The sequence below is a fragment of the Dysidea avara genome, chromosome 8, assembly GCF_963678975.1.
Source record: "Dysidea avara chromosome 8, odDysAvar1.4, whole genome shotgun sequence".
Taxonomy (NCBI): Eukaryota; Metazoa; Porifera; class Demospongiae; order Dictyoceratida; family Dysideidae; genus Dysidea; species Dysidea avara.
In genome coordinates, this window is record NC_089279.1 from 7,339,183 (window position 1) to 7,365,677 (window position 26,495).

General features: G+C 38.9%; 1 protein-coding gene across 1 annotated transcript; it reads right to left on the minus strand.

Moving 5' to 3' along the window:
• Positions 1-9,354: 9,354 nt before the first annotated feature.
• Positions 9,355-12,439, minus strand: LOC136264362 (transient receptor potential cation channel subfamily A member 1-like). The gene is made up of 2 exons (XM_066059091.1): positions 12,382-12,439; positions 9,355-12,304 (listed from the first exon to the last, which is right to left on the minus strand). Exon 2 carries the CDS (start codon positions 12,293-12,295, stop codon positions 9,614-9,616), a length of 2,682 nt encoding a protein of 893 aa, XP_065915163.1. The 5' UTR covers positions 12,296-12,304; positions 12,382-12,439; the 3' UTR covers positions 9,355-9,613.
• Positions 12,440-26,495: the final 14,056 nt, after the last annotated feature.

Consider the following 26,495-nt stretch of genomic DNA (forward strand, 5'->3'; position numbering starts at 1 on the left):
ATTAAATAATGCAATGTTTACATTTGTATTCTATATGTTTAGTACGGGAATGTGCATATGGAAACCTGGATAAAGTGACCACTTACAGTGTAATGGTGAAATGAATTGTTTACATGTACCTACATTCATACATGATGCCAGTAAATTTTGCAGCTCTACTAACTTTTGGGTATGTCTATAGTCTCGGCATTTGACATAAATTGCAAAACAGTGAAACTTCAGATAAGAATGTTGCATCAAAAACTTTATGTTGTCTGGAGTTCCTCTACAAAATGCTCTGATTACCTAAATTGTGTAGAATTAATTTTCCCTAAATAGGTGTTCTTTGTATTGATTGAGTTTTTAATTGTCTCTAATTTTCCAGCCTTTTTCGATGTGAATCCACTTTAAATACAAGTACTCTATGTTATGTCAGTGACAGCAATTTAGATTAGATAGTATGGTCATAAACCCCAATTCTGTGACCACTCTTTGGCTAAGATGTTTTGATGGTGGAATTGAGTTCCAGGGACTTTTTCTAAAAAAATTAGCTCCCAGGTCCCTCCCAAAAATGTCAGCTTTTTTTTGCCAGAGGGCAGAATTAAAAATTGCCACAACACAGCAACTCATTTTTTGCACACTACTCTATCTCACAAATTAAAGCAATTAATACCTTAACCTGCATATAATATTGTTTCTTGTGGTCTAAGTAATTTGATTATTCGGCCAGTGTGTACGTAACAGCAACCACAAGAATTTTGTATAGCAATTAATGGCAAAAACCAGGCCTTCAATTTGGTACAAGCGTTTCTAGTACCAGGACAGAATGCTTTGATTTTTCTTACAGTACAATAAACACTATTGGTTGGTTAACAAATGTATTGGTGCACATTAAGGCTGTACCTATACAAATGCGCATGCACATATGCACACATGGCCTATAATCTTTCTGGCAGAAAAGTTGTAATACAACCTTGTAACTTACATGTGGCTTTTCTTTCCCTTCCATTATGTAGGCTACATGGCTATCATTTTAAAAATCACTTTAGTATGTTGGTAATGCTGGTAATCACTTTGTATGCTGCTGATCACTCTAGTATGTTTAGTATTCATGGTGGCTTGAATGTGGAACAGGGAAAGAGCAAGGCCTATTTTTATATGTCTTATAATCAACCACCCAACAAATCAGTTGTAGCTAAATGACATAATGAATAAGTTATCTAACATCATTACAGTTAATCACAAGCCCTTTTGCTATCTTGGTGGGAGATCATCCTGTGTATGTCCTTGTCACTCTGCTCAAGGCTGAGAATCTAAAAGTGTCATAACATTGTGCCCTTACTCGGTCCATTCCATACACAGTGTTCAATGATAAGTGCTATCTACAAAATAATGTTACAAGGGTAGAGAGCTGGAAGATGTTCTTGTGACTGGAGGAGTCATTGCTGATGGCTCTGTTGATTATGCTCTAAAGGGCAAGCACTTCAAGAGGAAGCTGCACATTGCTTAAGCATAGGTACGTATGAAGCACTTGTGAGTCAGCTAGTGAAGGAGAGACTCGTCCCACACCTGGCAGATTAAATAAAAGAAAATCTTGAAATTTTGAGAAATGCAAGTGAGAATCTCGTGCTTATGTACATAAAGCACTGGAAGAGGATGCTTTTTACTATCTTATTCACCCATGCGGATGCCAGTAACATGGCAAACTGTTGGAAAGATTTCCTGTCCATGGTAGATGCGCTCATGCAAAATGTGCATGCAGTCCATATCTGCAACTGGGATGAGTATGTCAGCTCACTGTGTGCCATGCTACCATGGATGATAGCATGGATGATAGCATATGACAACAATAAGTATTGGAGATGGCTACTTGGGCGATGCTTACAACGCTTCCTTTAGATCAAGTTGATTTTCTCTGCACTGACTTTACTTAATCCATCACTGGCGACCCCTACTCCAACATGGCCTGGGACATGTGGATAGAGTGCACAATGAATAAGTTAGTAAAATGAAATCTGGCTGGCTATCTATCCTCAAGAATGAAAAGCAGCTCTTGGTTCACTGCAGAAATGTGAACCATGTGACCCGAACTGATTAGAGCTACTCACAATTCCCTGGCAAATAGAAGAGAATTTAAGCAGAATGTAGCTCAAGACGGATGAAGAAGATGAATAATGCATGCAAGATTTTGTCATCTGCTTATCTGAGTTTGACTCTTTTCCATTAGCCCATCCTCACCTGTCCTTTGCACCCTATAATCAGCCGTGTCTGCCTCTGATAAGCTCATTGCAGACTTTAACTCAGCTAATGCTGCAGAAGAGAACAAGTTGACCATTCTTCTGCAAGACAGGGTTTTCAGCAAGAAAATCTCTCTCCATGAACATGTCCCTTTGAGCAAATGCTTAACATAAAGAATCAAGCAATGAAAAACCTAGAGAGGACCACACAATGAGATGGAGCAAAATGCTCTTAGGGCAGTTATTGACCTGGTTGAAGACAGTTAACTTGTGAACCTTCCAGAACTGCTGGAGCATTGTGTTATTGATGAGTGTCTAGCCTTATTCATGAGTCATCTCTAATGGTACAGTACCTGCAGAAAGACTCAGAAGAGTGAACTTATTCAAAAACTCTCCCTTCAACCAATAATTCTGCAGGAATCTTGTACTGCTCTTGTAGATATGGAGGATGCCACTCCATCACCTGAAGAAGATCATCAGACACAAGATGGAACTCCACACAAGTGGTCAGATTAAGGTGAAATCTATCAATTTTTGCTAGCTGTGATAATGCCCATTGCATTATTTGTGTGAATGACCCGTACACAGATATCTCAACCAAAGATGATGAGTGAGACCTGAGGGTACAGGGTAAGGCACATGTCCCCAACATTTATATGAAACCGAATAATCTCTTTCCTTCTGCCACTGCATTCAAAACACTGCTCTGTGGCAGCAGCAACAAAAACGAATACAAAAGTTAATTGGCAGCTACCTGGCTGATCTTGCAAGGAATATGGATGTAGAGGTTATCTACTCTGTTGGATCACACTGCACTAATTTGTCTAGCCAGCAAAATACAGTTTTGACCAGTCAGAAGCTGATGCTATCATATTTTTGGTTTATTCAGTTTTTCATGAGTCAGGCTACACTGGCCTAGTGGTCGTTGATGCTACTGATACAGATGTTTACGTTACAGCAGTGTACGTATCTCGTATGCTTCCTGGTATGCTGTGCATTAAGAGAAAGCAGGACACTTGTAGTTTAGTGCCTAAGGACATGGCAAGCTGCATTGCACAGCTTCATTATAATACAGGCTGTGATGCCAACTCAAGATTTTATGGCAAGGGTAAGTCATTGGTATACGACAAAGTGACCAGGAGTGTTGTTGCACAGCAAAAAACTGTTGAAGTGTGGAAATAGTCTTGATGTTGAGGAAGATATTATAGATGAGCTGTTCAAATTCACACGTATCGTGATCTATGGGGACAACAAAAGTAGATCTATGGCTGAGGCTCATGCTGACCAGTGGTAGGCAATGAAAAATAAGTCTTTTATTTGAATTCCTCAAGATGCAGACTGTCTGTACCAGCACTTAATTCGTGAAAATTACCTAACATATCTAGTGCTCCACCCATTGCTAAAGAATCACCCTTCTCCGACTGGCCATGTCTGGGAGCTATAGTGGATGGCCACTGTCGCCTTGTTAAGCATACTTGTCCTGCTCTTCCAGCACATCTCAATGCACTAGGCCTGGTGGCAGCAGACAAAAGTGAGGAAGATGAACAAGAGGAGATTGATGAAGAACAGGAAGAAGGGAGAGGAGAAGATTCATCAGATTCAGAATTTAGTGAAGAAGAGTGTTCTGATTCGAACTAAATAACACATTACTACATGATATTCCAATTATTTATATAAATATGTGACTCCATTATTATTAAAATTACTGAATTAGGATTATGGTGACTTCATAGCACCAAAGTGTTAGCAAAATTGAAATAATGGTGGTTGAGTTGCTCAAAAAAAGCATCCTTGATTAACATTTTAGGTATCCTGGTTTAAATCCTTCAGCTATTTTAAATTATGCCCTCTAGCAAAATTGCTGACATTTATGGGAGGGACCTGGGAGCTAAATCTTTTAGAAAAGGTCCCTGGAACTCAAATCCACCATCAAAACATCTTAGTGAGAGAGTGGTCACGGAATTGGGGTTTATGACTATACTAAGAGGTCATTCGAAGTTGGGTACAGTTTTGGTTTATGCAATGCAGTTTACAAAATATGACCCATACAAAATGTATGATGAAGTAAACATTTTAAGATTAAATTGCCATGTGACAACACTAATATCACTTATAAATGAATAGCTTTTCTAAAATCACTCATAAGTGATTACTTTAGATGTTATATATATTCATCAACACTAGCATTAAATTTTATTCCTGTACTGTATGTCTGCAATACATTTTCAGTGAACTGTATCTTAGGCATATGACCAACCAAACTTGGCAATGAAGCTAATGAGTATGTTTTAATGTTTAGTTTTACATCTTTGCAATTGTTTTATAAAGCAGTGATTTGCTTGGATGGCATGGGAGGCTCCAAGAATTTCATAACTAGTTTATAGTCTATTTTATGTGATGATGGAAGCTCTTATATATATATACATACGTATACCTTAAATTACGCCATATAGCATGCAAAACATGTCTATCTGGGGGTATACTCCCCTGGGGAATTTTTGAAAGTTAGACCCTCTGAGGTTGACTTTGAGAGAGATTACTGCAGTTTATTATATTAAAATGTGCTTGACTGTTGTATTAAGGCAAGAACTCTATTAGGGTGAATTAATTCTCTATTAGGGTATGCTTGATTAGTTTCTGAAACCTCAGAAACCCTATTCATGATGTCCCTGGATAGGCTATAGCTATTAATAATGTATACAGTAAGTTGAACTAAATTCCACATAAATTGCTATAAAGTTAAGGTAAGCTTCCGGTGATCTAAAAAGCTCAAACTTCTCAGTTCAATCACCAATACATATTTGGTGAAGTAACTGCTTCACCTGCCTACAGTTTAGCTATGCTTCTGGTGAGTCATCTTCAGAGACATCTCACATCTATAAATACAATGTAAAATTATCTATGAGTACCACTGGCTCACTTGTTTTTTTTACCATATGTCAAATTTCAATGTAAACTGATGATTTTCAGATACCAGTTAAACCCCCCTTTCCTCTGTGTGTCTTTCATTTTCACCAACACATATACACTGCTAGTGCTGACTATGGCACTGTTTGTACATGCCCCAATTGATACAATGTTACAATATCAATATTTACAGTTTGTGTGTTTGTTAGCTATGTACATTATTGTAGTGACTCATTATGACAACCGTGACTGACTCACGTGGTCTGCTAGACTATACAGAATCTTATACACATCTTAATCTGCAAAATGTCTTGCCAGCTCCCATCAGTTGTAACAAAATAAGTGTTTACTATTTATTTATTTATTTATTAGTTATAGAAACCCATTAAGGGTGAAACCAAAGTGCTTTTTCAAGGTTCACTACCACTTCAAACACTCCATAAACAACTGTTAAAGTATAGGGGTCTAACACCACCAAGAAATTGTGTGTAAGATTCCGAATCTCTCCACCAAGATTCCAGCTACATGTATCAACATTTGTATATGCACTTGGTTAGCTTCCAGGCCAATTGGAAGCCAGAAATCTGTACAAACGTATTGAGACACACTTATGCCGCTTTGTCAATGTCTAAAAGAATCAAGTACTATTCAGAGTTCTGACTACCATCGGCTTTCAATATCTTTAATGGTGTGGTAATCAAGAGAACAGTCATAATAGCAGTCCCTCAATTTATATTGACTACGTAATTGCATATGAATGGATCGCACAACAGTCAATTCCCCTAAAATTGCATTATTATGTATTTTCCACCCACATGCACAGTTAGGACTTCCATTTCTCTGACTAGGAACTCCTTCACTCAAACTCCATTCAACTACTCTAATACAATGCACATACAGAGCTAAGAAATACTCTAATTAGACAACCATTCTTTATTAGTGGGATAGACTGCCAATACTGTGAGGAAGCATTACTCTTTTTTGCCTACTTTCTGAGCTTGAAGAGCACATTACTGATGTAATGTCTAGTTTACTTTCTGACTGCAGTTTAAGTTGGACACAACATACACTTTGGCATGTAATGCCTTAGTAGTGTACAACACAGCTTGGAGGGGAGGGTATCACGATGCAACATGTATGTCAAACATCAAACACAAAACGTGTTTTTTGATCAACATAATTATTTGCACACATCAATCAATAGGTTTGGATGTAGGGCTGTGACAGCCAATAAGCAGTAGCATACAGGTATTCACATTTAATACATTAATTGGTCTTAGTAACAGGCACATTTTTGTGCAGTTACAACAAGTTACTACTACTATAGTCGATACGCGTTCACCTGAGCCCCTGCCAAATATAGTAATATCAAAGAGGTGAACATGTGTTGGTTTTGTACTGGAACAAGTATGTTGTAAACATGTTAGCGCGCCTGAATCGTCACTACTAAATGTATGGGATATTTTAAAGCCTCATAACTGGCACTTGTTTTTGCATGTATCAAAGCACTTGTATAATAAACAGTTCTGATGTTCAAGGGCTTCACAGCACTACTAAATGTTTGGGCAGTTGGTCCATGTAACAAAAGTTATTAACAAGAAACAAGGGCTCAGTCAGGTGAACGCGAACCAACTATATATCACAATCACCAAAGCAATCATCAGATATATCATAACAATAATTAACATTCTCTGAGATTACACAATTCCAAATAAGGTTTTCTCCTATGGATTGCGAGCCTTATAAACAGTTGGTGTCAGTCCTTGGCATGATTGATTATCCACTAAATTTGCAATAACAATTTTATGTGGTTATCTTCCCTCATAGAGAAATATCCTCTATAAACTAACTCCTGCTGAATCGTTCATGCTCTCATTAGGTACTATATAATCCAGTAGACTGCTTTAGGTAATTACGTAGCAGTCAGCATTATTGATTATTACATACATAGTAGCTATGGCTCACAAAAGACAAGTGATACCATTAATCTGTTACTCTTTTAGCTGGAAAAAATCAGTGTAGTTCAGATTGAGTGCAGCTGAAGTTCAGGATACCATGGCTCATTTGGCACATACTAAGATTATTTGATGCTTGAGGATCAGTAATCATTGGGTCTGGGACTTTTCTGCTCATTTGACAGGATTTTCATGTCAAAATCCTGCTTCCCCGCCAAATGTTTGCAAGAAAGATTGAGATACTCTAATTGAGCAGGCACCCACACTAACAGAACAGTCATTTTTAAAAGCTGTATCTAGCTATATACATAATTATTTATTTGCAAAACATATCTAAAATTCTCTCTCAGAGCTTTAAATTTGTGTCCATACCCCCATCCATGACATCCATATCTTGTTGAAATTATTATACTGTGAAATTAATCTTTCATTGTCAAAGTTGGGCCCTCCACTCTTAGGCCTGCTCCACCATTCCTGTTAACTGCATTTTCAGACTTCAGCTTAGTTGTTGGCCCCTAGCACTTCCAATTATAGTGCACATCATTAGAAACATATCACTTGGTTGTCAAACACTAAATCAACACAAAGTAACTGACTGTTGACACAGAAATAATATGTGACCTGGAAAATCAGTTTTAATGTCATGCGTGAAAATAATTAGAAATTCACAATTCACTGTGTTACCGTTAAGACAGTTTGGTACCTGTTAGATTATTTGTAGTAATTCAAGGAACAATTGTAACCATTGTAAAGCTGCTTGGAATACTTTGTTTTGGTCATAAATATTTGAATTATCAATTGTGACATTAAGACTGATTTTCCTAAATCGGGTCACATAATATTATGGAAAAACATGAGGTGACAATGGATATGTTCTGCCACATTCACCACATTAACAAGTATACTATTAGACACTATGGAAGTGATAGTAGTGGTTAGTAGGTGGTTATCACTTAAATTTCCTGCTTGTAATGTGCTATATCACACTCTTGCATATAAACTTACCCGTTGCCATGCAGAGTATAAGAAACATAAACACATTGATGGCTCATTTTTGTGGGATATTACGTATCACAACGCAAGATACTATACATTGTATACAGTAGTATTGGCCAATGACAGCATCATCAGTTGACAGTAAGGCTAATCAATCATTCTATCAAAAGATGTTGTACAACCATGTGCACAATCCACAGTATCTTACTGTGGATATATGTGGCCATAAAAACTAAACTGTCACATTTTATTAACTGATGGTGGGAGTAAGTAGTGTACACTATATCATTGTAGGAATAGCCTTCTAAATATCATCACAGCAACTAATACATTTTGCCTTGACTAAACGAATCATTTCCACTAAGATAATATAGTAATGTGATATGGTGAAACTTATCTTTTAACCACCTGTATAGGAAGGCCACCCCTCTAATAATGCTAACTTGACAATTTTATACAATAACCTACTTGTCTAAAGCAGTCACCTATATCTAGGAATTTTGACTCCAACGTGACTGGTTTAAATACGTCCCACTGTATAGAATGTGCTTTTGTTAACCAGACTCCTTATCCTTTAATAATTTGTTACACAGCTTAACGCTTAACACACTGTGAAGCCTTCCAAACTATCATGCTGTTTATTTTTCAGGGTAAATGAGTCATGACGTTGTACAACGTTCCTACTGAATTGGTCTCACATAGTCAGACTATAATGTTATTACAAACACATTGTAGAAGAGAAACAGTGTAGTCTGGTCATGCAAGTCCAACAATGGTAACTACAACTAGAATAGTAGCCCTATGAATTAGTAGGAGTTTGTAGTGATGATGGAAATAGCTAGGGATGTCCTTGATTCCTTATTAACATGCAGGGCTTACCCGCCCTTTAGGACCTCACTTGTTCATAGCTACTACCTTGTCCAGAACTATATTCAACTGTACAATTTAATATAGTCCTCTGGATTTACTGATCAGCTGATAAGTAAATGCTTTAATCTGTCAACACTTCACTTACATTATAAGGTCCATCAAATATACTCCCACCACCTTCTATGAGGCATTAAACAGTCTTTCTGTGAAATAGTCCAACTGTAGAAGAATTTCACTGCATGACTTATAGAGCCTTCTTGTACAGAATTTCATTGGGTCAACTAACACAACTAATGGCTTTGCTTTGTACTCTAAGTGTGCATGTGTACAGTGTGTGGGAGAAGAGATATGTGCTGGGTTGTGTTATCTCTTCAATATCACTTAATTTAACATTGCACATTCCACTGACAATTCATGTTATGGTATATATGTACCATAACATCTGACTGCTGATCTAAATCATTTTGTACAAATGACTTAATATAAAAATATGAGATTATATCAATGCAAATTACAGCTTTTGTTTTTGTGACAACCACAACATCCATACAATAGCAAATTAAACTGTTTAGAAAGTTAATAGCTGATGGGAATACGACATTTTCTTGTTCATATGTTCAAATATGATATGCATGTTTTCTGCTTCTGTGTTTGCAGTTAAGATGTAGTTCACTTTTTTGAAAGCTGTTCCATCAATAACTTTTGATGCTTTAATACTGATTCAATTTGACGTTCCATTGCCTTAATACGATAATGCATATCTTTCTGCTTGTTGTCTTCATGCTTTTCTTTTATTTCTGCATGCCCACTGTGTTGGAAAGGTGGTGCAAATTTAGATACCAAAAAATTCCAAAGACTGTATGCTCTATCAGTCATGGAATCTGATCCTGTAAATTTGTAAGATTTTGGAACAATTGTATTTTCTAGGAATTTTGGAATGTGTGGATCCAACTCAAGAAACAATCGTATTTTTAGCTTTGCCTGATAGAGTAGTGCATCTTTTTCAATATTTCCAATGCTACCAACAGCAATTCCAATCAACAAACTGCTTAGTGCAATAGTAAGCACAACAGTTAGCACTAATACAACAATGTATGTAGTTTTCCTGTATTCAAAGGAATCTATCCCTTCTTGCCAGGATGTTTCTTTCTGCTCAAGTAGGAAAAAATTAAAGCCACGAAATGCTGCAAAGAATGTGTTATAAATTGATATAATTGGATCATTGTATCCAACTTCTTCTCCAATAAGTATGTAAATTATCAAACCAAATCCTATAACATAGTACAATCCAACAAGCAAAGCTTTGGTAATCCTTATCAGTAAGTCATAAAACATAATAGGATACAAACCAAACACATCAAAGTAACGAGTGAAAAGATTTAGAGCCAACCAAGCACACAAGAGAGCAGAAACTGCAGCGAGCCATATTGTAGGGTTACTAATTATGAAGATGGTAGTAAAAATAACTGTGCAAATTTCAGTAAGTGTATGGAACCAGTGGACAACGTACGCTTTCCTTTGTCGAATATAGGAGATAATTTGACCAACTAACACCATGATATAGGCAAGGTTAACAATCAAGGTGACTCCTTCAAGGCCATCTGGTACTGAGTCAAAACAAAATTCACTTGATGTTTCCTCCACTGTCTGATTACTACCAATTTCCTCTGAAGTTGCAGTTGCATTGTTATATGACATTGATGGTCTGGGTGGGTCAGAAAATGCTACCAGTGCACTCAAAAGAATTGTGAGTAGGGCAAGTAAACTAGCTCTAATTTGGATGTATGCTCTACCATACTTTCTCCATTTTAGATTCAAGAAGGTTAGCAGCAGTGGATGTACCAGAAGATCACTTCGATCATACTGTAACATTTCGTCGATCACAATTAATGGGTTGGCATTGTTTTCTTTGGGAATTGTAAACAGTAGATAGATGTAGTAAAGAATAAGCTGGTACCATGTACGATTACAATGGAAAGTGCTTGTGCTTTCTGCCTGATTTAAAATATATTTGAAATTGAAATTCTTCCAGTAACCCGGGTCATTCGGATGCAGTTGTGCGGAAGTGATGCTGTGGTCCATCACAGCCTGGGCAACGTCTGGAAGTGTATGAATAAGATGAATCATCGGAGCTGGATGAATTGGTGAGATCAAATCTAAGCATTCTTGCCACCTGTCATGCTTAACTGCAACCGATGCCACACAACTGTCCCTTCTGAACATGGCTATGTCAAGAAAGCTAGCTTGCTGTGCATTGTGAGTGATTGGGACTCCATTGTCAAGAAGAAGCTTTACAATTGCAGGATAACCACTTGTAGCTGCTAAATGCAAAGCGGTATCGCCATTCTTTGTTGTTAAATCCTTTTGAAATGGATGTCGCTTTAGTAGTTTTGTTGCCACATTTAGATGGCCACGAAAGCATGCATAGTGAAGAGGTGAATAGCCATCTTTGGTGCTAACCACCAACCCACCTCTATCTAACAACCTTATCACTTGTTTTAAGCTTCCATGTTCTGCAGCATCATGCAGTGGAGTGTGTGTCATATTGTCACGATTGTTAATGAGATACAAGGCATTTGGAATCTCAAGAATATGAGCTAACAAATTTGTGTTGTGAGTAATAGCTGCAAGGTGGATAATGGATTTTCCTTTCTTGGTGGTTGCAGAAATGTCGATACCTAGGTCTTGCCTGTTCAGCAATTCTTCTGTTGTGTCAAAGTGACCCAAACTTACTGCCAGAAGTAGTGGTGTGTAACCTTCATCATCAGAATCAGCAAATATTTCAGATATCTGTGTGTGGTTGAGAATCAATTTGATTGCATCAATTTTATGGTATTTGACCGCAATATGAAGTGCATTTTGACCTCTGTTATTATTAACACAAGGGTCAGCTTTTGTAACTAATAGTTCTATTACTTTAACATCTCCCCCATTGATAATAGCAGCATGAAGTGCAGTGTTTCCATCGCTGTCACGTTTGTTCACATTGACTCCATTGTCAAGAAGAATTTTTACAAACTCTGCATGACCAAACATTGCTGCTTTGTGTAAAGCTGACTGTTCAACATCATCACCTGCATCAATGTCACAACCTTTAGTCACCAGAAACTCAACAATCTCTCCTCTGTTTTCTATAGATGCATGATGAAGTAGAGTAAACCCATGGTGGCTTTTCCTACGTAGCTTTGAGTGATCTTCAACTTTCTCCAGTTCGGTGAGCTTTCCTTCAGCTGCTAGCTCTTCTGCAGAAGGTTCTAACACCCTTCCATCTAAAGGTGATAAAATTTTTGGAATAGCTTTGTATCTCTCTTTTAGTTCAAGGCCAGCAACAGAGTGTCTGTGTCCATTCATGGTTCTCACCTGTGGTGATAGATGCCAGTATTTATGAATACATACATGCAATGGCAGACATCAATACTACAGTATATTACACATACCTTATGTTCTTGGATATCTATATGTAGAAGTACGTAAAACACAACTGTTGAATGTACATATATGTAGCTTATACTGAACAGTGCAGAATTGTTCACTAATTTTATAATGATGAAGCAGTATAACAGCGTTTAACCATGGTGATACAAAACATACCAAACTGTATGGATGAAATTCATTACAGGATATCACCTGAAAGGGTTCACATAGCTCTGTTGACCATAAAGTACTCATATCATAGCTCTGTCATAAACTTCCTAGCCATTCCAAATTGATCACTATACACTCCATCCTCAAAGTAGATAATACTTTTACAAATCAAGGACATACTTTTATTGTTTGGCACTCCTAACTTCCTATGGCCATTTTAGGTTTGGCCACCATGTGCACTCAACTGTTTTATTGAGGTTGTGTATGTCTGTTCATCTTTGATAAGTTCAGTTATAACTGCTCAGTTACAGTTTGTTATATATGGAAATGTAGTCCCACATTCCTGATCAATAGGTATGCAAAATTGCATCATTGAAGCAGAAAAAACAGTTTCTTGAGTGATGGTATTTAACATTGTATGCTTGTCAGTTACAGTGACAACCATTCACCACAATACCTATGTTGACTAATCAAGCTTAAAATAATAAAATTTAGTGTTGTACCGATTCCCACTTTTTAGGGAAAACCAATATCCAATATATTTTTATCCTGTTTTACCAATAGTTAACCGATACCCGATTGTAGGTTTCTACAAGTTATACTCATGCATACTTCACTGAAAGTACAGCTTGTAAAGCCAATGCTGTGAGATTGTACACTTACCTCAACTCAAAGTTGCTAGTCAGACAAGTGGGCTAAGACCTGAACCACCACTGTTTATCTTTGCGGTTACCACAAAACATAAATGGCAAAGTACTTAAGTACATACCAGAGCCTTTGACACCAGCCCTGCAGCTGCACCTGAGCTGCTGAAGCTGAATAGACTAATAATCTACTGGCCACAGCCCATTACAACCGATTTCCGAATATGGCAAAAAGGCTTCTATGATTATCGGTACAACTCTTATAAACGTATGGGACTGGATTTTGGAAAAACGATCCAAATCGCACATTAGAAGTTTCAAGATAAATGGCTTTAAAGAATTCAAGCCAGCGTAACTCTCCAAGGATAGCAAGCACGCTTGTAGCAGTACTGAGTCATACATACACAACACATAGCTAACTAACTATTCTTTGTATAGGTATCAACACATTATGGTGATGATAGTTGTAAATATATATATATTTTTTGTTAATTGGTAATTTATATCAATAATACAAGAAAAGATTTTCACATTCAAACAGTGGGCAGAGAGGCAAACTATGCCCAATCCTGTGATGAAGGAATTGTTGCCATCACAGAAGTAGCATTGCCATGCTTAACATCGATAGCAACCTTCTGAATTAAAAATTGGGTTGCCCTATTATCACCAGACTGTTCCATTACCCAGGAACCAATCCGTCTCACTAATGAGTGTGCACATGATCCCCAAGCACCCAGGGTCTCAACACATAGAGGGGAGAAGTGAAATGATGGCGTCAGAGAAGAATACTTTCTGAACTTAGCTGACTCTGCAGAGTTTGCCAGCCGGCTGGCACCACTAGCAGAAGTAGATAAATTAGATGGGGCCAGGGTGTCTGAACAGGTAAAATCCCAGAGCAAGGGTAAGCCCCGTGACCAAGGAATCAAAGACATACCATCTGGCCTCCTACTATCATTACAACACACACTGACCGGTTCCAAAACAGCAGGTATACCTCCAGACACCAGAGCACGACAAATAGTTTCATTCAGTGCAGCATGCTGAGGAATACAGCCTCTACTACACCTGCAAGACAAACTGTGAGTTCTAAAAACATCAACCTTACTTCCACAAACACATGTATGCTCGACAACAATGGGAACACCGAGACGTAAACCAAGAGCAATCCTCAAAGACTTATTATCCAGCTTAGTGCCCAAGGAAGGTACAGGAAGAGCACCAAGCCATGCACCAGACTCTGAGGAAGAAACTGACAATAGGCGAGCCTTTGTTTTAGCATCAGAGGCAGAGTCCAAAAGAGATGAAAAATTGTGTTCGTAAAGCAGTTCGTCCCAACCATGTTGAAGATGTCTGCGGTCTTCAAAGGGCATAGGATACACAGCAGACCATCGGACAAGAGCCTCGTGGAGGAGAGAAAATTCAAAAGTTAAGCCAGAAGGAGTCAAGATGGAAGAAAATAGTTTGGAGGTACTATGAAGGGAAGAAAGATAACTGGGCAGACTTAAATCAATAGCACTACGGATTCCCAAACCTCCTTTAGCAGCAGGGAGAATAGACTGAGTCCACGCAGAAGAACTGATGTTTATGTTGGTAACAGTCTGGAGGGAAGAACTCATCAAACTTCTCTAAAAGTCCAGAAACCCTCCAGGATGGAGAAGTGCGCAGAAGATAAAGGAGTTTGGGGATGGCAAAACAATGACGCAGCAGATAAAAGGCATCATGAGCAAATAAATTCTCCAGACGTGAAATAAGAGTCTGTATACATCCAAGCTTGGATTCAAAACTTGAAGGTAGTGCATCAAGAGTTATAGGGGAACCCAACAAAGTCACCCCTGAAGAATCAAGGAGACGGACACCAGGTGCAACAGATTGTAGTTCGTCAACAAAGTGGTTGTAAATATATGTCTTCTTGACCATTTTGTAGAGAGTTGTTTTTGGTGACATTGTTAACTGTTGTGTGTGCTTTTGTGTTGCTCATAATCTGTATAACCGTTGCGAGTCGCCGGCAGTAAACCTGCTACAGCTGGCATAGTCTCGCGGCGCCCGACCCTAAAAAGTGCACTTTTAGGGTCGGGCGCCGCGAGACTACAACTGATGTAGTCGGCAGGATACTACTTATTAACCAGAAGTGCCGAAAACGCTGTGGTACCGTGGCAGAGATTTCTTTCAGATAACGGTACCAGAAAAGGTTAGCCGGCTAGAGAGTGTATCCACTCGTTCTCCTGACTCTGCTAGAGACACCGAAACACCAAGGCCAGGTCCCCACTCGTGGAGGTGATTATAATTCACATGTAATTGGAGCAAGTCGGCGATCACGTGGTCTACCTGTCAACAGAAATGTCCTTACAATTCCCAGGATCGGGAGACAACCATGCATGAAGGAACCCATAATGTTACAATTAATCGCGCCAGACCCGTATTATGGAGAAACGAGTAAGGTAAATGAGGGTAATTCTGGACAAGTCACGATGGGGTTGGCTTTTTTTCACCCCTTCTGGGTATTTGTCCCGTTTCACTTTAGGATATTTGGCTCAAAGATTTTCGATTAGGCTCCTAGGCTATGGGTAAACACCTCGAACAGGCTCTGCCTTCTGTGTACACCCTCCAGTGCCTAACTGGTAAAGTAGATAATAATAACAATAACAACAACGACAATCATTGATAAAATCACTCTAACACTACACTCACAACGCGTTAGCACAAACTCTAGGAACCGTTTTAAAGCCTATCTTATGGTGCATCTGCAGTACAAATTTCGTTTTGATACAATCAACTGCTGAGGAGTTATGAGCGGAAATTTAACAGCGTGTAAAAATACAACATGCGGCTAATTCTGGACACTTCGAATGGTGGGGTCTATTCTACGGAACAGAACGGAATGATGGATTAAACTACGGAACGGAATGCTTTCTCAAATTGAAACTTGCAGCTTACCATTGCTGTACAAGTTATCGGTGGCACTTCCAGCAGGTAATCGAACGTACCCCAAGAAAGATAAAACGAATTTAAGGATCGATTGTGGGTTCTTGTTGGTTGTCATTAGTAACGAAGTACAAATTGTGGGAATAGCTGACTCAATGTGTTCATCTTCGGATGTACCAAGTAGGGAACTTAATGCATGACTTAACCTTACTAGTGTGTCAGTTGTTTTTGCTTACTTTGACTTTAGAATGTACAGTCTGGGGCTCAGCATTTCTGATCAGCATAAATCAGTATGTAGCTACACTACAAAGGAAAAAAGTATGGTGACAAGCTGAATCAACTCAGTCTAACCAGAATCTAATGGAATTTTGTGCAGTGTGTGAGGAGCAAACATTCAGATACCCAGTGTTGGGAGTAACGCGTTACGTAATATTATTACTTTTGTGGTAACAAAGTAATATAACGAAATACGCTATAAAAACAGGTAATATAACGCAAGTTACTTTACTACAAATGTAACCCGTTACCTAAGTAATATAGTCACTGTAACAGGGGTGGATCTAGGATTTATAAAAGGGGGGGGTTAACTGAAGGTACTAATCTCTTGGGTAGAGGTGTGTGAATCGCATGCTGGAACTAGGGGGGTCTGGCGGCATGCTCCCTCAGGAAAATTTTGAACAATAGATGCTAAAATACTGCAATTTGGAGACATTTCCACACAAAATTCATACCTGTAGATATTTTATATACTGCCTTTAGATTATATAGGTCTCTCTGAAGCATTTTGCTAATGGAAAAGTTTGGGTAGGTACAGACAACCAAGTACATGATGCACCCTTCTCACAATTGCACAACACTGAATAGGTGCATGTTATGTTGAAAGTGGAAAATTTTGAAATTTGAACAATACAAGATTGAATCTGAGAGCATTTTCAATGGAAATTGTGTACCTAAATTAAGTATTTCCATACATATTAACTACACAAGCAGAATGAAGCCCTTTAAACAGACCAATGCACTTCATTGTATGTACAGGTGCAGGCAGATTTGGAAAAATTCCATAACAACCAACTACATGTTTCTAGTGAATGTTCTATTAGAGTAGTTAGCTGACTGCTCTATTAGAGTATCTCGATCTTGTACACCTCCAATGCTGATCCGGGTCCTTGTTGCATAAACTTTAGCAAAAATTCACTGATAATACCTTGGAAAGATGTTTATAAGGTGGTTTATGAGTATTTGTATTATCAGTGATCATATAATTATGCTAAGACAAAATTTCATTACAATACTCAGCATATTGATCAAGTAAAGCCTAAATATGAAGGGGGGGCTTCAGCCCCCAAAGCCCCCCCCCTGGATCCGCCCCTGTGTAACCAGTCTAATATTACGTAATATTATTACTACAAGTAACAAAGTTACTAATCTCGTTAGTTATCCTCTGAGTAACGCCCAGCCACAACGAAGTAACGAGGCCTACTGAATGAAGCTTATTCACCAGCTTCTTACTTATAACCAAGATTTGCATATTGTCCAACAACTCAATCATGTCACGTGATAAGGTGGTAGTTTCACACGAGACAGCTTAAGGCTGTGGACACAAAGTAATATAATATGTAATATTATTACAGTTATTTTATGGGTAATATGTAACTGTAACTAAATAGTTCAGTTGCAAGTTGTATGTAATATGTAACTAGTTACTTTTACAAAGTAACTTGCCCAACACTGCAGATACCTCAAGGAGGCTATTATTATTATTATTATTATTGATTAGCAAAACCCATTGGGTTAATGTACAAAAACAAAATTTTAGTGTCTATGCATTTTGCAAACGGTTCTTGAAAGTAAGTAAGTCTATATTGTCAAGATCGCTATATTGTGTGAACATCAATGATTCAATAACAGAGTAGTGGACTAATGCCAGATATCTCAGCCTGAGTAATGAGTTGAATCCAGGATGGGGTCCGGCTATTTTACAGAATGGAATGCTTTCTAAGTCAAAACTTGCAGCTTGGCTTGCTGAAATTGCATTTTATCAGTGGAACCTCCAGGAAAATGGAATAGGATAATAATAAAATATTAATAGCTGTCTCATGCAGTGATTGTTCTACTAACCTGATATATCAAGCAGGTCTCTTCAATTCATTTATTGCATGACCAAGGCAAGTTTTGTTATTACAATACAGTAGCCGATTGGATGTCTCAGTTGTTTCTGCTGATCTTTACAAGATAAATAGTTTATAAGACCACTCAATTTCTTCAGTTTCATAGCATAATATCCACAGAGAAATTAACTAGAAAGTTACTGGTGACAGGGAAAAGGCTAGGTGATCATGACTTTATTCAGTCTAATAAACAGATTATATGGTTGATTGAGTGAGGTATCACTTTCAGAATATTCAGACGACCAGTGATGAGATGCATGGATTCATCGAATTTTTGTTGCAGTTGGAGATGTTAAATATCCAAAAGCAAACTGACTGTATAATATTAATTCACTTTCTTTATATTTTCTCAATTTTTAGCCTGTATACAAATAAATTTTTCTTAGTCAATAGAAATACAATAAGGTGAATTACAGATTTAAATACTTACCGTAATATGAATTAGAGCCTTTAGATATTATTGTTCCTTGTAGATAGAAAAAACAAAGACTGGTGAGATTTTGGTTAATTAACGACAGTGGTTGGAGATTAAAAGGGTGGTAACTTCTTGAATATGTTGCAAAATGGAAGTACAAATCAAAATGGGATATCAATTTCATTACGAAAATTTTTGTATACATAAATAATCTAGCATTAATGTATTCATTTGTCCTCCACTTAAATATGATACAACAGTGTCGGTACATTGGCAGTCTACCTTGAAATCTCAACTCTAGAGTAGATTCAACACAGAGCAGCCCGCAATGTAACAAATACATGTGATCCCACTGTAATTTCATGGATCAGTTGGACTGGGAATCACTTGAAAATAGACGAGCAAATTTAGCCTGTTTTGTTTGAAGTGAAGCATGTGAAATGTTAAATCTTAGGATTCTTAGGTGGTACATCATTAATGTGAGCATTCCATTTCAGGTCTGACTAGATACATTGAAATTACACACACATCTTGGTCCAAATCACATTTGCCTGGTGGCTATGGGCATGGTTTCACATGCATAGAAGGCTTATAATTGAGATTTGGTTGATCTTGGAGTTTTGGCATTTAGCCTGATTCAAGGCTAGCAGTTCGACACATCCTTGAATTTGTGCAACAGAAAAAATCAGCTCACTACTGAATATGGCATTAGTCAACTGCACCGGCTGTTAATAACTCCATGCATACACTTCAGTGATATTTGTAGAATATAGCCTCCTTGCGGTCTGCCAAAATATTTGCTCCTCGCACACTGCACAAAATTCTTCAAGTTTTAATTCAGTTGGCTCTTTCCTGTTACCAGTGTCTTCCTGCTTGCTTTATTTGTACACTGACTTATGACTTGAAAAGCCGGCCCAGACTGTTTCTAAAGTCAAAAGTCAAAATAAGCAAAACAGCTCACATAAAGTGCCCTTCTTGATATATCCGCTGTAATTGTTTGGGCTTAATCAGCTTTGCTGTCTGCCCTTTTCCCCCAATAAAAATCCGTAGATGAACCATGGATGAACGTCACTGATACAGCTCATCCCACAATTAATACTTCGTTACTAATGACAACCAACAAAAACCCACAATCGATCGTTTAATTCTTGATCGTATAAGTGTCCGGAATTAGCCGCTGTCCGGAATTATCCGCACTTAAGTGAGACCAATGGATCGTGCACTTTGATAGCGTTTCCCAGATCAATGGATGGGATGACCCAACCCGTCTCTTATGGCTACAAGTTAGATTGACGGAAAGGCACAGACAGCTTGGGGACACCTCAGTCAAGAGGCTAAGTCAACATATGCAAACGCCAGGAGTGCGTTACGTCAACGTTTTGAGCTAAGCAGCAAGCAGAATTTGTATATACGCGGTGGAATTCCAGGCTAGAAAACGACAGGAGAATGAGTCTTGGGGGGGGGGGGGGGGGGGATCTAGCTGATGATTTCTGAACAATGGCCGACCGTGCATTTCCTGACCTGGAAGACAAGGCTAGAGAACAGTTATCCCTAGACCGGTTCGGCGGTTCCTGGGACTGATAAAGACACCCGAAATCGTGTTAGCTGTCCGTCAAAGGCACCCCAAGAATTTGGACGGGGCTGTGATGTACACACTGAAGACGGAAACACATCTATCACTGACGTCAGGAACAAGTAACTCAATAGCAGCAGCCATGACTACAACAAATGACCACCATGTGGCAGGGGAAAACCTTAGTACTATAGCTGCAGTCCAGAAACTATGGTGGAGATGATAAAGTCCCTCACAATACGAATGGACCAGATGGAACACACCCTTTCTTAACTGAAATCTTCTCTACCTAAGCGGGATCAGCCAGTTGGGAACCACAATCAAGGACCAATCATTTGCAGGAAGTGTGGCAAAGAAGGTGATTTTACGAAGGGCTGTGCTGCCACCTTTGGTCAGCGTAAGCAGGGAAACTAGGAGCCCCCAGTGCCAAGGGTCAGGCACGTGGGGGCGACCACCAACAGACCCAACTATTGGCAAATGAACTCGAACATAGCTTTGACTCACATAATCAAGTTGCAAACAATACACTTAATTGTAGTTGTAATAATGATACTATTGATTTGTTGGCGGTAAATCCCACCGAAGCTTATCCAGTGATTAGGGTTGTGTCAGGTATAAAAGTGAGGTTCATGTTAGATACTGGGGCATCAGTAAGTCTACTTAGTGGAGACATGTGGGAACAGGTATCTAAGGGTGCTAATGTGAAGGCTACAGCCCTTGAACCATGGACAGGTCCACGGTTGACTGGTGTTGAAGGTAGCCCTATTGTAATTCATGGTGTTGCGTCAATAGACATTACACTAGCAGGTGAGATATTCAGTGCAGATATTTTAGTGGCCAGTGGGTTGAGTACTCAAGCCATACTGGGATTAGACTTTTACAGAGAATCAAGTGCATGATCAATACAGAGCAAGGAGTAGTACCACTGCTTGAGGGCACTAACCAACTACATCATGCACTTGTGTCTACTGTAAGAGTCCAGGAGACCATTAAGTTTCCACCATTTAGTGAACTAGAAATACAGGCAGCCACTCCTGATACTATCAATAACTCTATTGATTGGTTACTAGAGGCTCTACCTCACAAGGACACTATCATGGTTGCTTCTGCTATAGTAACACCCCATAATGATGGCCACAGTACTACAGTCCCAATGTGAATAGCCAATTTATCAGGAGAGGCTGTCACTATATATGGGTTCCAAAATAGGTCAGATTACTCAACTAGATGATTTCATCAGGATTGCAGAGTTTAGATGCCTCAACTCCAGCTTCAATACCAGAAACTTCCCCCCATAAACAAGAACTCTTGTGGAAGATGGTAATTGACAGTGGGGACACACTTACCAACGTACAACAGCAAAAATTGTATGGCACTCTACTGGTATTTGCAGATGTGTTCACAGCAGGAGATGATGACTTGGGCCAGCATGATGTGCTCCCCCATACAATCCCCACAGAGACAGCTCAGGCAATCCGCCAACCACCAAGAAGGGCACCACTTTGTCATAGAGAGACAGTACGCAAATTGCTTGATGACATGCTATCCAAGGATGTAATTCACCCATCCAAGAGTCCATGGGCTTCACCAGTGGTGTTAGTCCAAAAGAAAGATGGATCTGTGAGGTTCTGCATAGACTACCGCAAGCTAAACACAATCACACAGCGAGATGCCTACCCTTTACCTTGCATAGATGACACGCTGGATACTTTGAGTGGCTCAAAGTGGTTTAGCACACTATTCTGGATACTGGCAAGTTGAGTTGGACCCAAGTGACAGAGAAAAAACAGCCTTTTCCACTCATGAAGGGTTATTCTAACTTAAGGTAATGCCCTTTGGTCTGTGCAATGCACCAGCCACATTCCAACGGCTGATGGACCTAGTCCTTGCAGGTATTCAGTGGTCAAAGTGCCTGGTTTATTTGGACGATATAATAATATTAGGTAGATCATTTCAAGAGCACCTCCAACATCTTGTACTAGTCTTGCAGCGACTGCGGGAAGCCAATTTGCATATTAAACCAGCGAAATGTGTGCTTTGGCGAGATGAGGTTTTGTATTTAGGACATGTGGTGTCCAGACAAGGTATTGCCACAGATCCAGTTAAAATCAACAAAGTCTCTGGGTGGCCAACACCCTCCACAATAAAGGAAGTGCAGCAGTTCTTAGGCTTGGCTTCTTATTACTGCCGTTTTGGGTGGAACAACTGTAGGAGTACAATTTTGAAACAATACATCGTCCAGGAAAACAACATACCAATGCAGATGCTATGTCACGCCACCATTGTGTTCAAAGCCAACATCCAGAGTCACAGTGTACCGCTTGTGAGCCTGATTTGCAGGTAGCAACAACAGTTCTAGCACCTGAAAGAGAACAGTCCTCTATACTGATATTGAGTTAGGCACAGTACAGCTACAAGATGAAATCATTGGTCCTGTATTACAAGCAAAGGAACGAGGAGTTAAATTATGTGCTGATGAACTAAAACGATACCCCATAGAAGTTACATTGCTTGCACAGCAGTGGAAGCAGCTTGTTGTTCAACATGGAGTGCTCTATAGGAAATTTGAGAATCCACAGGGAGGATAGTTGCACCTATAGTTGGTAGTTTCGACAGAGCAACAGAGTTTAACACTGCATGATCATGAGATACATGGAGGAAGGATGGCAGGACACTTGGGTGAGGATAAAACTTTTAAGAAACTTCAGGAGCGGTTTTACTGGCCAGGATATTTGCAAAGTGTCAAAGAATGGTGCCAAAATTGTCCACACTGTTCAGCTAGGAAAGGACCAAACCAAAGACTAAGAGCTCCGCTAATTAAAAGAAGGTAGAGAGAGATTATCCAATGCAGATGATTGCTGCAGACATTGTTGGTCCCCTGCCAAGAAGTAATGCTGGAAACAAATATATTCTAGTTGTGTCCAACTATTCCACACGATGGGCAGAGGCTTAAGGAATCCCAAATCAGGAGGCCAAAACTGTTGCGAACAAGCTCATTGATGATACTTTCTGTCGCTTTGGAGTACCTGAACAGCTGCATACTTATATGGGGTCACAATTCGAGTCTGCTTTAGTGAAAGAAGTCAGTAAACTCCTAGACATCAAGAAAACCCATACAACAGCTTATCATCCACAGGACAGGGGCGGATTTAGGATTTCAGAAAGGGGGGGTGCTAACATAATGGTTGGTTGGCTAAGAAAAGCGACAACTAGTTAATACAACTAGCTATAGTGTGCAAAGCACACTCAGCATGCTCTATCTAGAGGGGTCTGGGGGCATGCCCCCACAGAAAAATTTTGCAAATTTAGCCTATTCGGTATTAAAGTTTGCCAATATGTTTGACTGAAAAATGATGCCACTTAGTTCAAGTGATTCACAATGCTTCTAAAGCATTGTGAGTCACCTAAGTGTAATAATGATGAAATGACACCATTATTCCAGAACAGTTGTATAAGGCACAGCCAGTAATTAAAAATATGTTCTTTACATAAAGAACAGGAAGGAGAAGGATGCAGCCATACATGATCAATACTTGCCATTAATTTTGTGTTTGAAATACCTTAATTTAGCAGTACATTAAATTTAGCAATTTTAAAGTTTAGTTTTTTGCTAATTGATTACATCAATTCACGAATTATTAATAAAATTTATATGGTAAATCCATCAATATACAAGATCGCTAAATTTAGTGTATTGCTTGGCTTAAGGTATAGCTTGTGTGCTTGTGTGCTTTATAGCTAATGGCTCAAACTATAACGTCCAAACATAACATTGAAGAGAGGGCTTGAGAGGGCAAGTATACACTCACCATGTAGTGTGTAGAGTACACATATGTAGAATTTTCCAGCTAGGGGGGTCTGGGGTGGTGCTCCGTCTGGAAATTTTTGGAATATAGCTATCACAAGATTGAATCTGGAAGCTAAATTGTACTGAAAGATTGTGGGGGTACAAGATGGATGAGTTCAGTTGAAAGCAATTTTAGAAAAACAGAACTACACTTTTAAATGGTATTGGATTATAAGGCAATACATAATAGTGGATTGTCAAAGACATTCACAGGATTGGATCTTAAGGTCACTGTAGAGATGTAAAATGCGTATAAAAATTACTTCAACTTTGTAGTATATTTAGCCACAGATTATTTTGTAGTAAATCTGACTTTTTACAACTGTATGGCCCCATCACCACATTAATTTTTTACAACCAGAGTCCAAAGTCACTTACATATACAACTAGTTTTTGGCCACAACTAACCCCTTATAACGTGTATCAAGTGAGCTTATAAAGTTGAGCTTCAAAGGGTTTGGGAGTGCAAATCCTGTATGACATTAAATTTTATTAGCTTCAATTGATGCTAGATTCAGATAAATGTAGCATGGAACTTTGGTACTGAAAAAGCAAAAACAAACAGTTCTCAGATACTACAGCCTTGTTAACTGTATACATGCAAACTGTTTTACTTAAGCATGTCAACACAAGCATCAATGTAGCAACAGCTAAAATACCCACTATAAGGCCACATATAAACGTAATTGTTAGTTTCTCATCCCTGCCCGCATTGTCATTTTTCTTACCTCATCAAGGATTTTTTGTACCACTGGTGGCTAAGGGAGTCCAATTAGCACTTTTTATAGTTGGTACCTTGCTAGAGCAGTCTAAGAAAATTGCATTTTGAGTCATTTATCTAGCTAATTTAGCTATCTAGTTAGTAAAAATAAAATAAAAATCTACCCTCCTGCACTGCTTTTTGAGTACAGGAGGATGAGAAACTAATAATTAAGTTATGTGGCCTAACATTAAACTATTTGACAGAAGTTGTTCTCAGAAAGTGATCAGTGTATGGCAGGATGTTTGGAGCAATGGTAAGATAGAAGCGCACAGGTCAAGAAAACACACTGGCAACTTCTTGGAAAAAATTATGATGGATGTTCTATTAGAGTAGTTGACTGTTCTATTAGAGTATTTCGATTTTTAGTAGCTTTTAGGCTAAGTCTCACACTAAAAGTATAATTTGAACCCCTCTTAGTAATTATTAGCCATTCTCCCTTCTATTTTCATCTTTTCATTGCCCATGCATATGTATAAGATGCAATTGCATCTATACTGCAACTTCTAGCTTGCCTGTTTGCGCATGGTAAAATTTTGGAGGGGGGTGCTTCAGCACCCCAAGCACCCCCCTAAATCCACCCTTGCAGGGTGATGGCCTGGTGGAGAGACTTAACAGAACCATAATTGCTATGCTTGCTACAATGACTGATGAGTACGGGGAAGACTGGGAAACCAACCTTGCAAAAGTATGCTTTGTGTACAATACATCCGAGCATGCCTCCACTGGCTATTCTCCATTTTACTTAATGTTTGGACGAAAAGCAAAAATACCACTGGACATCATTTACGGCAACCCCACCATATTAGCCACAACACCTCCAGAATATGTACAGAATCTACGTTCTTCACTGGAACATAGCTACACAAATACTCGAAAAAATTCACTGGGGGCTGCTTGCAGACAAAAAGAAAATTATGACAGCAAAGTCCATGGAAAGACTTATGACACCAGTAGTAGGCAAGAAGTCAAAAAAGGTACACTGTCCTTGGACTGGTCCTTTCAAAGTTGTTAAAAAACTGTCAGAGCTTGTGTACAGGATACAGCACACAAATGACAGGTAATGCACTTTGAGCGGCTAAAACCCTGTCCACCAAACATGAGACCCAGGACTCAAACAGACAACAGTAACAGAGCTCAAGAGGATGATAGCCAATCAGAGGTCACAGCAGGGGAGGAAGCTACTCTGGCACCATCAAGAACTGTACTACAATTAGTGGATGATCAAGATGAAGCTGTACCAGGTCCAAATAATGCTCCTATTGCCTTAAACAATGATCCTTCATCTCAACAGCCTAACGAAGTCGGATGCAGATACCCACAGAGGGAAAACCACCAAAGACCACTCCGTTATCGAGATGATTGACATGGGACATGTCCTTATAAAGAAGGGGTATGTGTAGCAGTACTGGGTCATACATGCACAACACATATAGCTAGCTAACTATTCTTTGTATAGGTATCAACACATTATGGTAATAATAGCTGTAAATATTTGTCTTCTTGACCTTTTTGTAGAGGCGACAATGTTAACTGTTGTGTGTGCTTTTGTGTTGCTCATAATCTGTATAACCATTGCGAGTCGCCGGCAGTAAACCTGTTACACGCGTATAGTGCAACCAGGCATAAACCTCCAA